Source organism: Penaeus monodon, chromosome 8 (genome assembly GCF_015228065.2).
Source record: "Penaeus monodon isolate SGIC_2016 chromosome 8, NSTDA_Pmon_1, whole genome shotgun sequence".
Lineage (NCBI taxonomy): Eukaryota > Metazoa > Arthropoda > Malacostraca > Decapoda > Penaeidae > Penaeus > Penaeus monodon.
In genome coordinates this window covers 48,507,744-48,520,243 of record NC_051393.1, presented here as the reverse complement: position 1 = coordinate 48,520,243, position 12,500 = coordinate 48,507,744, and the positions used below count along the sequence as shown (strand labels likewise).

The following is a 12,500-nucleotide window of genomic DNA, read 5'->3' as shown; positions in this document are numbered from 1 at the left end:
GTGTGTGTGTGTGTGTGTGTGTGTGTGTGTGTGTGTGTGTGTGTGTGTGTGTGTGTGTGTGTATGTGCGTGTGCGCGCGCGTGTGCGTGTGCGCGCACATATATATTCAATCCCTGGCCTCCCCTTTGCAGAGTTCCTGGTAGGCGACAACATCCTGGCCGCTCCAGTGGTACACAAGGGAGCGACGGAGCTGACGGTCGTGATTCCCCCAGGCCAATGGCGCCGGGCTGACACGGGCGTGGTGTTCACCGGGCCTGCTTCTGTCACTCTGTCTGGCATTACGTTGGAGAGCAATATATACTTTACGCGAGTGTGAGGAGCGGGTGGATTAGGATTTCTCTCTAACTATCCATCTGTCTATCTATCTATCTCAATCTCTATCTATCTGACTTCCTTTTTTTTTGCAGTGTGTGTGTGCTGGAGGAATAAAGAATAATAGCAGTCGGCACGTTTGTTTTATTAAACATGTTGTCTTACTCATGCACGCGCGTGGACGAAGTGTGTGTGTGTGTGTGTGTGTGCGTGTGTGTGTGTGTGTGTGTGTGCATGAATGCACAGTCACACTCACATTGCGCGATGTGTGTGTGCACGCGTGCGGATTTGCATATATTGGGTAAGTCAGACCTACATACGGTAGTGGGAGAGTCTATTGTGGGTTAAGACCACGAACGATGATTACCTATATATATACATATATATATATATATATATATATATATATATATATATATATATATATATACAGGTATATAGGCCGGCGCGTTTTTCCCTTGGGCAAGGAACTTCACCTCGATTGCCTGCCTAGCCGCTGGGTGGGCAAGCTCATGACCAACACTTCAATCCCTCGTCGCGGTAGTCGTAAAAATGCTTGCACTCCGACTGCTGACTCGAGCCCGATTTCACGGCGAGAAAATATATCGCCTTGAGAATTCAAACACAAATGTCATAGGGGAAGTTACCGCCGTAGCAAAACAGTTAGCGCGGTTGATTAGGAAGGGCATTCAATCAGGTAAGGGTGGGACTGCCAAATAACCTCTCAATGATGAATAGAGGGAGGCCTATATCCTGCAATGGAATAAATGGCTGTTGAAAAAATAAATAAATAAATAAATAAGTGATAGAAAAAAAAATATATATATATATATATATATATATATATATATATATATATATATATATATAGTCACCGGCCGGCGCGTTGTTTCTCTTGGGCAAGGAACTTCACCTCGATTGCCTGCCTAGCCACTGGGTGGCCAAGGCAGCCCAAGTCTCTCTTCTTTTAACGGTAGGTTCATGTCTGAGCCGCCGTGGTCACAGCATGATACTTAATTGTAGTTTTCATGTTGTGATACTCTTGGAGTGAGTACGTGGTAGGGTCCCCAGTTCCTTTCCACGGAGAGTGCCGGTGTTGCCTTTTTAGGTAATCATTCTCTCTATTTTATCCGGGCTTGGGACCAGCACTGACTTGGGCTGGCTTGGCCACCCAGTGGCTTAGGTAGGCAATTGAGGTGAAGTTCCTCGCCCAAGGGAACAACGCGCCGGCCGGTGACTCGAACCCTTGAACTCAGATTGCCGTCGTGACAGTCTTGAGTCCGACGCTCTAACCATTCGGCCACCGCGGCCTTGGCGATCATGGGCTTCCATGATTTTTCTTGGCAATTTAGAGCGGTGGTTTGCCATTGCCTTCCGCCCGGTGTTTTTTTTTTTTTTTTTTTTTTTTTCCGAGTCACCATCTCTATTTACCCGGCACTGACTTGGGCTGGCTTGGCCACCCAGTCAGCCCAAGTCAGTGCCGGGTAAATAGAGATGGTGACTCGATTAAAAAAAAAAAAAAAAAAAAAAAAAAAAAAAAAAAAAAAACACCGGGTGGAAGGCAATGGCAAATTACCGCTCTAAATTTCTAAGAAAAAATCATGGAAAGCCCATGATCGTCAAGCCCGCGGTGGCCGAATGGTTAGAGCGTCGGACTCAACACTGTCACGACGGCAATCTGAATTCGAGGGTTCGAGTCACCGACCGCCGCGTTGTTCCCTTGGGCAAGGAACTTCACCTTGATTGCCTACCTAGCCACTGGGTGGCCAAGCCAGCCCAAGTCAAAGTGCTGGTCCCAAGCCCGGATAAATAGAGAGATTGATTACCTAAAAAAGTATCACCGGCATTCTCCGTGGAAAGGAACTGGGGACCCTACCACGTACTCACTCCAAGAGCATCACAACATGAAAACTACAATTAAGTATCATGCTGTGACCACGGCGGCTCAGACATGAACCTACCGTTAAAAGAAGAAGATATATATATATATATATATATATATATATATATATATATATATATATATATACATATATGTATATATATATATATCATCAAGTCAGTGCTGGTCCCAAGCCCAGATAAAATAGAGAGAATGATTACCTAAAAATGGTAACACCGGCACTCTCCGTGGAAAGGAACTGGGGACCCTACCACATACTCACTCCAAGAGCATCACAACATGAAAACTACAATTAAGTATCATGCTGTGACCACGGCGGCTCAGACATGAACCTACCGTTAAAATAAGAAGAAGATCATCAATAACGGTATGCTCATGTTTGAGCAGCAGTGGACCTCTCCACCATCCTTCGCCACTCAACTCGATCATGCGCTTTTCTTTCCACTTGTCCCATCGACAGCCCGCAAACATCTTTGATGTTGTCGCTCAGTCTTGTCTTCGGTTTGCCTCTTCCTCTGTTTCCTATCACTATCACTGTCAGCAAGTTTTTCTCAATACTTTTACTTCTCATCACATGACCAATAAACTTTAATATCCTTTTGTTCAAGATGTCCAACAGCCGGTCTTTACAATTTATTTTTCTCAGCACTTCATCATTCCTTTTCTTCTCTGTCCAGTTAATACGTAGTACTCATCTGTACCACATTTCAAAACTATTGATCTTTTTCTTGTCTATTTTCTTCAGCACCCAACACTCAGAACCATATGATGCAACTGGGAAAACTAATGAGTTCAATAACCTCAGCTTTGTCCGTAAGGTAATGCTTCGGTCTTTCCAGATGTTACTGAGAGCAACTGTGGCATTTTTGGCAATGGTAATTCTTCTTTTTATCTCCGGTGAATCATCATATGTATTAGTTAAAACAGCTCCAAGATAAGTGAACTCTTTCACATTTTCCACAATCATTCCATTGATTGTAACATGTTTATCATTGTTCATTGCCGGTTATCTTTGAATCTTCATGATCATAGTTTTCTTGGCATTAAGAAACAAGCCAGCCTTTTCGCTTGCTTCTCTAACTTTATCTAGTTGTTGTAGTTCAGTGATACTGCTGGCAAGCAAAACTATATCATCGGCGTACCTTAGATTTGATATTTTGTATCCTCCAACATCTACATTTCCTTCAAAATTCTCTAGAGCACCTCTCATAATTGTTTCAGAATATATGTTAAAGAGGTGCAGAGACAGAGTGCAACCCTGTCGCACTCCTTGTTTGACTTCGAACCATTCTGTTAACCCATAAGTGGTTCCTACAGTTGCTTGTTTTTGGTCATACATGGCTTTTATTAGTTGGATGATGTGTTTTGGAAACTTCATATCGTTCATGTTATTCCAGAGGATATCGTGATCAACAGTATCAAAAGCTTTCAAGTAATCGATGAAACACAGGTATAGGTCTTTCTGATGTTCTCTGTTTTTCTCTATGATCAATTTCAGATTTAGAATCTGGTTTCTGGTACCTTTTCCAGGGCGAAAACCTGCTTGTTCATCTGCAATTTCTTCTCTTAACTTCAACTTCATTCTTTCAGCAATAATTTTCAACAAAATTTTGCTGCTGTGACTTATTAATGCAATTGTCCTGTTATTGTTGCATTGGAGTGCGTCACCTTTTTTAGGTATGGGAGTAAAGACTGATTTTACCCAGTCTTCTGGCCATCTTCTTTCATTCCATATTTTTGTACAAAGTTTGTAGAAGTATTCAACACTTTCGCCAGCATTCTTGATTAGTTCTGCTGTTATTTCATCTATTCCCGGGCTCTTGTTATTCTTTAATTGTTTTATGGCTTTTATAACTTCGTCTAGCAGTGGCGGTGGTTCATCTTCGGTCTTTTTTTTTTTTTTTTTTACGTGCCCTGTCCTACAAGGACGTTGGCGATCATGGATTTCCATGATTTTCTTGGCAATTTTAGTGCAGTGGGTTGCTTTTGCCTTCCGCCCGGTGTTTTTATTGAGTCACCATCTCTATTTACCCTGTTCTGGGACCGGCACTGACTTGGGCTGGCTTGCCCACCCAGCGGCTAAGCAGGTAATCGAGGTGAAGTTTCTCGCTCAAGGGAACAACGCGCCGGCCGGTGACTCGAACCCTCGAACTCAGATTGCCGTCGTGACAGTGTTGAGTCCGACGCTCTAACCACTCGACCACCGCGGACTCTAAAATGCTGGTCTCAATCCTGGGTCCTGCGCCGTGCGAGTCGAAGACGATACCGATGCTGCCACCAAGAGTAGAAAGCAATAGCCCGACCCCATCAGTGGGATCCTTGTGAGAAGCATAGTTTCCACAGGTAAATCGAGGCTGCTTCAAGGAGCGTCGACAGCGCCATCTGCAGCATCGCCAGCGCAAGAGACACTCTCGGCTAACAGGTGGTTAGCCTGCGCTCTCTGCAGTGCCCTTTACCGCTCTTGGCTAAGGGCCATCTGCAGCAGACTCCAACGAGGCATTCTCGGTTAACTGCTGTTAGGAACGCTGAGTCACTTCACCTTCTACAGCGAGCCGTGAGCTGGCTTCTGGCAATCCCAGAGGGAGATTTCTGAAGAATCTATCTGCGTGTGTACTCAGGAGAGTCAGCGGTGGAGGGCTGGGATGTCAGCGCTGCCGTGCTCAGGCCACAGTGACCTGACCGTACAATCACTGAGACTGGACTTCAGCAAGCTTCTCAGCCACGAACCTTTTGAGGAAAGCTGTGGCCTTCTCTGTAGCCTTCTCCAACCCCCGGAGCAGGAGCGGCTGGCCTTCACACCAGACAAGGACCCTAATGCCGAACCATTCCTCGACCAGTTTTACGTGGCACCTGCCCAGCCCAGGGATTCTGACGGAGACTCTTATGGCATTGGTCTTGATCTCGGTCTCGGACTCGGCCTCGGCTTCGACTTCGACTTCGGTATCGGCTTCGATCTAGGTCTCGGCCTCGACTTCGACTTCGGTCTTGGCTTCGGCCTCACGCGACTCCTCTGGGTGAGCTGACTCGGAGAAGACGGCCTCCTCGGGCTGTGTAAGAGCGTCTTCCGCGGTCAGAAACCTATTCCTCGGCTTGTAGTTCTCGGCTTCTGGTTTCCTGAAGGCCCTGCGCATGCGGCAGAAGACAAACTCTTCGCTGTCATTGAGTCTAATTAATGTTGTTGTTAGATCTTTATTCTTTTTGTATAGGTTGGAACAATATTGAGTCCATCTTCAGTTTTGATAGTGTCCATTGTAGGTTTAAATTTTCGTGTGATGTTTCGTGCTCCTTGGTAGAGTTTTTTAGTTGTCTTATTGATAGAACAGTTTTCAATTCTCTGGCAATGTTCATTTAAATATTTTTCCTTATCTTGTCGTAATAATCTTTGAATTTTTGTATTTTGTTTTTTGTAAATTACTTTTTCAACTGGATTATTGATACCCTTTGATTTTAGGCATCTTCTTGTTTCAATTTCACTGTGTTTTTTCAGATATCCAGGGGGAATTTGTCTTTTTATTTTTGGCGATAGTTTCTTAAGCAGTGCTCAGCAGGAGTTCTTTTCCTTCTTCCCATAACTCATTTGGTTGTTTTATCATCTTCACATTGATTCAATCAATAACGGTATGCTCATGTTTGAGCAGCCGTGGACCTCTCCACCATCCTTCGCCACTAAACTCGATCTTACGCTTTTCTTTCCACTTATACCATCGACAGCCCGCAAATATCTTTGATATTGTCGCTCAGTCTTGTCTTCGGTTTGCCTCTTCCTCTGTTTCCTATCACCATCCCTATCAGCAAGTTTTTCTCAATACTTTTACTTCTCATTACATGACCAATAAACTTTAATTTCCTCTTGTTCAAGATGTCCAACAGTCGGTCCCCACAATTCATTTTTCTCAGCACTTCATCATTCGTCTTCTTCTCTGTCCAGCTAATACGCAGTACTCGTCTGTAACACCACATTTCAAAACTATTGATCTTTTTCTTGTCTATCTACTTCAACACCCAACACTCAGAACCATATGATGCAATTGGGAAAACTAATTGATTGAGTACCTCAGATTTGTTTGACACTGTAATTCTGTAATTGTTATCAAGAGTTTTGTAGTCGAGCTTTAGAGGTGGTGTTGGACGCTCCATCTTTTTTAGTCTTATTTGAAAGTCGATAGTTAGTAGTTGGTGGTCACTGTTGCAGTCGGCACCAGGTCTTGTCTTGGCATTTTTTATGCAACTTTTCCATTTTTGGTTCAGCACAATGTAGTCAATTTGGTTGCGTGTTCTTTTGTCTGGTGAAAACCACGTGTACAAGTGTCTTGGGTGGTGTTGGAACAATTGGCTATAACTAGTTTATTTGTACTACAGAATTCAATAAAATTTTTACCTCTTTCATTTATATCTCCAAGGCCGAATTTTCCACAGGTGTCATATTTTAGATCATTTTTGCCTACTTTGGCGTTGAGGTCTCCCATGATTACTTTGACATCTCTGTTAGGGATTGTGTCTAAAGTATCTTGGAGAGTGTTATAAAAATTTTCCATTTCTTCATCACATGCAATGTTGGTTGGTGCATAGCATTATATAATACTAATGTTATGAGGTTTTGCTTGTATTCTGACTTTAAAAATGCGATCATTTATTGGGCTGTACCCACTGCATTTGCAGTTTTTTTTTACGTGAAAATCATAGCAACTCCGTGACTATAATTTCCTTCTTCTTTTCCAGAAAAAAGAACTGTCTTGTTTTCTTTAGTTTTGAAACTTCCATTACTTTTCCAATTGGTCTCACTTATTCCTAGTATTTGAATGTTGTATCTATACATCGGGGGCCGCGGTGGCCGAATGGTTAGAGCGTCGGACTCAAGAATGTCACGACGGTAATCTGAGTTCGAGGGTTCGAGTCACCGGCCGGCGCGTTGTTTCCCTTAGGCAAGGAACTTCACCTCGATTGCCTACCTAGCCACTGGGTGGCCAAGCCAGCCCAAGTCAGTGCCGGGTAAATAGAGATGGTGACTCGATAAAAACACCGGGCGGAAGGCAATGGCAAACCACCGCTCTAAATTGCCAAGAAAAATCATGGAAGCCCATGATCGTCAAGGCTGCGGTGGCCGAATGGTTAGAGCATCGGACTCAAGACTGTCACAACGGCAATCTGAGTTCAAGGGTTCGAGTCACAGGCCGGCGCGTTGTTCCCTTGGGCAAAGGAACTTCACCTCGATTGCCTACCCAGCCACTGGGTGGCCAAGCCAGCCCAAGTCAGTGCTGGTCCCAAGCCCGGATAAAATAGAGAGAATGATTACCTAAAAATGTAACACCGGCACTCTCCGTGGAAAGGAACTGGGGACCCTACCACGTACTCACTCCAAGAGCATCACAACATGAAAAAACTAAGTATCATGCTGTGACCACGGCGGCTCAGACATGAACCTACCGTTAAAAGAAGAAGAAGATCTATACATCATCTCTTTCATTTTCCTTACGTTCCACGTTCCGATTTTTAATGTGTTTCTTAATTGGACATGTTTTCTTTATCTTCTTTGTCTTCCAGATGCATATTTAACATTGTCAGCCTGGTTGCCCACTGAATAACACGCCCCTTGATAACCCACGCGACGGGCGATGTGGTATGAATTATCATTTCTGTATTTAATCATTGGTGTAGAGGTTTGTCAGGAGAAAAGAAAAGTTGAGTGGAATCCCCCAGGTTCCTTCTCAACTCGCAGTCTCCAACTAACTAGGAGGAACTATCTCTGCCGCTTTAAAACAGTTGCACTGTAATACGCCAGACATATTATTTGGTGAAACCAGTAATCAGTAGAACCGAAGGTGTTTTCACCAGATATCCACTGCCCTGCTGCCGACAGTTTCACCGCAACCCTGGCATAGGGAGCTAATAGGGTGTATCCTTGTTCAAGGGAACCCCAGGGTGCAGTTTATTGTCTTACCCAGGACAAATATATATATATATATATATATATATATATATATATATATATATATATATATATATATATAGAGGCCGTGGTGGCCGAGTGGTTAGAACATCGGACTTAAGATTGTCACGGCGGCAATCTGAGTTCGAGGGTTCGAGTCACCGGCCGGCGCGTTGTTCCCTTGGGCAAGGAACTTCACCTCGATTGCCCTCCTAGCAAACGACATATCGCCTTGAGAAGTCAAACGCAAGTGTCGTAGGGGAAGTCACCGCCATGGCACAAACCGCGGTTGATTAGGAAGGGCATCCAATCAGGCAAGGGTGCCACTGCCATATATAACCTCTCAGTAGTGAATTGAGAGAGGCCTATGCCCTGCAGTGGAATAAATGGGTGTTGAAAAAAAAAAAAAAAAAAAAAAAAATATATATATATATATATATATATATATATATATATATATATATATACATATATTATATATATATACATACATACATATATATACACACATACATGTGTGTGTGTGTGTGCGTGCGTGCGTGCGTGTGTGCGTGTGTGTGTGTGTGTGTGTGTGTGTGTGTGTGTGTGTGTGCATGTGTGTGCGCATGTGTTTGTATGTGTGTGTATATATATATATATACACACACCTTGCCCAAGTCATGATCATCATCATTTTCATTCATGACACCCACAGTATATTTATATTTGGGATGTATTATAGTTCATTCCTTCTATATTCAAAAGGAGAGGGCATGCTTTCACTTCGACCTCCGTGCGTTCTCCTTCCTGGCCTCACGCCGCCGAAGCGCCTTGGTGAGCAGCTCTATGATCTGTGGAAGCGTCGGGCGGAGTCTCGGTTCGGGCAGCATGCACACCATCATCAGGTAGGTGATCTCAAGGACGTGCTCATGCTGAGATGCCCTCCAGGCACTGCGCATTATCTAACCGAAGGAGTAGACGTCGGCGCTGGGAAAAGCCTATTGTCCGAGATAGATCTCAGGGGCCAAGTGGCAATGATACTTTGCGCGCTTTCTCTCGACATTGCAGGGCCTTTTCTTCACATTGTAATAGTAAGGGCGGCTGTACAAGGACGATAATAAGCCCATGTCAATCAGGGTCGGCACGTTGTGCTTGTCAATGACCACGTTGTCGCTCTTGAGATCGTTGTGTGTGAAGCCCCGGATGTGAAGGCCGTGCAAGATTATGCTCAGGTGCAGAAGGATCTTGAGGTACTCGTCCAGGTCGAAGTGTCTGTCAACCCACGTACTTAATTCCAGGTCCCCATGAAAGGTCATCAGCACCGCGGCGGGGTGGAGGGACAACCCCACCAACTTGGGAAGTCCAGGAACACCCCTCAGCTTATGAAGAGCCTCGGCCTCCTCGAAATGATGCTTGGCATCTTGCTTTTTTTTGTACATCTTCATGCACAGAGGAGGCAGGCCGGCCCGACCGACGGCATACACCACAGCGTATGCCCCCTCGCCGAGCTTCTTCATCCTGGGGTGTATAAAGGGGGCGACTTCGATGAGCGGGAGGCCCGTGTCCGTATAGCGCTTGCCTGACGAGGGAGCGATCCCGTAGAGACGGGCAACTTTTGAAGGATCGCTAAAGCTAATTTCCTTCACAGCCTCTGCCTAAGGAGGACAGCTTTCCTCTGCCTCAGCAGGAAGCCCCTTCATAGCCCTAGCTTTGGGAGGAGGACCTTCCTGTGCGTCCTGTGCCTGGGGATGCTTTTTCAACACTTTTTATTAGGAATCAAATAACATCTTATCCCTATATTATGTCTTCTTGTCCTAGATACGAATCTGTGGGGAAGGGGAGGGAGGGAGAGAGGAATAATGTGTATAAACACATGTGTGTGTTTTGTTTGTTCAACAGCCATTTATTCCACTGTAGGATCTAGGCCTCTCCCACTTTGGCAGTACCACCCTTACCTGACTGGATGCCCTTCCTAATCAACCGCGGTTCAGCGCGCTACTTGTGCCACGGCGGCGACTTCCCCTACAACACCTCCGACGGTATGACGGTAAACTGCACCCAGGGGTCCCTTGAGCTCCTCCCATGCCAGGAGGCATGCTGGTCTTTCGCGTAGTATTTGCGTGGAGGCATATTGCGTCTTATTGTCAGGTCAGGTTTCACCTGCTACTGGTAACATGTAATCCACAGGACTAAAAACAAGACTTGTCAAAGGGCGAAGGAGCTCTTATGCGAGACATCGGCCATCCAGTTAAGAGATGCTGTGACCACGGCGGCTCAAACTTGAACCTACCGTTAAAAAGAAAAAAAAATTGAATATGTAATATATATTCAAATATTTTTTTTTTTAACAGCCATTCATTCCACTGCAGGACATAGGCCTCTCTCAATTCATTCATCATCATCATTTAACGGTAGGTTCATGTCTGAGCCGCCGTGGTCACAGCATGATACTCAATTGCAGTTTTCACGTTGTGATGCTCTTGGAGTGAGTACGTGGTAGGGTCCCCAGTTCCTTTCCACGGAGAGTGCCGGTGTTACCTTTTTTTTTTAGGTAATCATTCTCTTATTTTATCCGGGCTTGGGACCAGCACTGACTTGAGCTGGCTTGGCCACCCAGTGGCTAGGCAGGCAATCGAGGTGAAGTTCCTTGCCCAAGGGAAACACCGCGGCGGTCGGTGACTCGAACCCTCGAACTCAGATTGCCGTCGTGACAGTCTTGAGTCCGACGCTCTAACCATTCGACCACCGCGGCCTTGACGATCATGTGCTTCCATGATTTTTCTTGGCAATTTAGAGCGGTGGTTTGCCATTGCCTTCCGCCCGGTGTTTTTTTTTTTTTTTTTTTTTTTTTTTTTTTTTTTTTTTTTTTTTTTTTTTCCGAGTCACCATCTCTATTTACCCGGCACTGACTTGGGCTGATTTGGTCCCCCAGTGGCTAGGCAGGCAATCGAGGTGAAGTTCCTTGCCTAAGGGAAACAACGCGGCGGTCGGTGACTCGAACCCTCGAACTCAGATTGCCGTCGAGTCCGACGCTCTAACCATTCGGCCACCGCGGCCCCATGTATATATATATATATGTATATATATATATATATATATATATATATATATATATATATATATATATATATATATATATATATACACATTATATATATCTTCTTCTTTTAACGGTAGGTTCATGTCTGAGCCGCCGTGGTCACAGCATGATACTCAAATTGCAGTTTTCACGTTGTGATGCTCTTGGAGAGGTTATATGGCAGTGCCACCCTTGCCTGATTGGATGCCCTTCCCGATCAACCGCGGATATCCAAATATATATATATATATATATATATATATATATATATATATATATATATATATCTTCTTCTTTCAACGGTAGGTTCATGTCTGAGCCGCCGTGGTCACAGCATGATACTCAATTGCAGCTTTCATGTTGTGATGCTCTTAGAGTGAGTACGTGGTAGGGTCCCCAGTTCCTTTCCACGGAGAGTGCCGGTGGTACCTTTTAGGTAATCATTCTCTCTATTTATCCGGGCTTGGGACCAGCACTTGACTTGGGCTGGCTTGGCCACCCAGTGGCTAGGTAGGTAATCAAGGTGAAGTTCCTTGCCCATCGGAACAACGCAGCGGTCGGTGACTCGAACCCTCGAACTCAGATTGCCGTCGTGACAGTCTTGAGTCCGACGCTCTAACCATTCGGCCACCGCGGCCTTGACGATCATGGGCTTCCATGATTTTTTCTTAGCAATTTAGAGCGGTAGTTTGCCATTGCCTTCCGCCCGGTGTTTTTATCGAATCACCATCTCTACTTACCCGGCACTGACTTGAGCTGGCTTGGCCACCCAGTCGCTAGGCAGGCAATCGAGGTGAAGTTCCTTGCTCAAGGGAAACAACGCGCCGGCCGGTGACTCGAACCCTCGAACTCAGATTGCCGTCGTGACAGTCTTGAGTCCGACGCTCTAACCATTCGGCCACCGCGGCCCCCATATATATATATATATATATATATATATATATATATATATATATATATATATATATATATTTTTTTTTTTTTTTTTTTTTTTTTTTTTTTTAACGGTAGGTTCATGTTTGAGTGGCCGTGGTCACAGCATGATACTTAATTGTAGTTTTCATGTTGTGATGCTCTTGTAGTGAGTACGTGGTAGGGTCCCCAGTTCCTTTCCACGGAGAGTGCCGGTGGTACCTTTTAGGGTAATCATTCTCTCTATTTTATCCGGGCTTGGGACCAGCACTGACTTGGGCTGGCCTGGCCACCCAGTGGCTAGGTAGGCAATCGAGGTGAAGTTCATTGCCCAAGGGAACAACGCGCCGGCCGGTGACTCGAACCCTCGAATTCAGATTGCCGTCGTG

General features: G+C 45.0%; 1 protein-coding gene across 3 annotated transcripts in view; it reads left to right on the top strand.

The window, feature by feature from the left end:
* The window catches only part of LOC119576397 (myogenesis-regulating glycosidase-like), a 37,682-nt gene extending 37,236 nt beyond the window's left edge, over nucleotides 1-446 (top strand). For all 3 annotated transcript variants that reach the window (XM_037924075.1, XM_037924076.1, XM_037924074.1), the window contains one exon: nucleotides 132-446. In XM_037924075.1, coding sequence (XP_037780003.1) covers nucleotides 132-316 — 185 coding nt within the window. In that variant the 3' untranslated portion in view covers nucleotides 317-446. The remainder of the gene's footprint in view (nucleotides 1-131) is intronic.
* The last annotated feature ends 12,054 nt before the right edge of the window (nucleotides 447-12,500 follow it).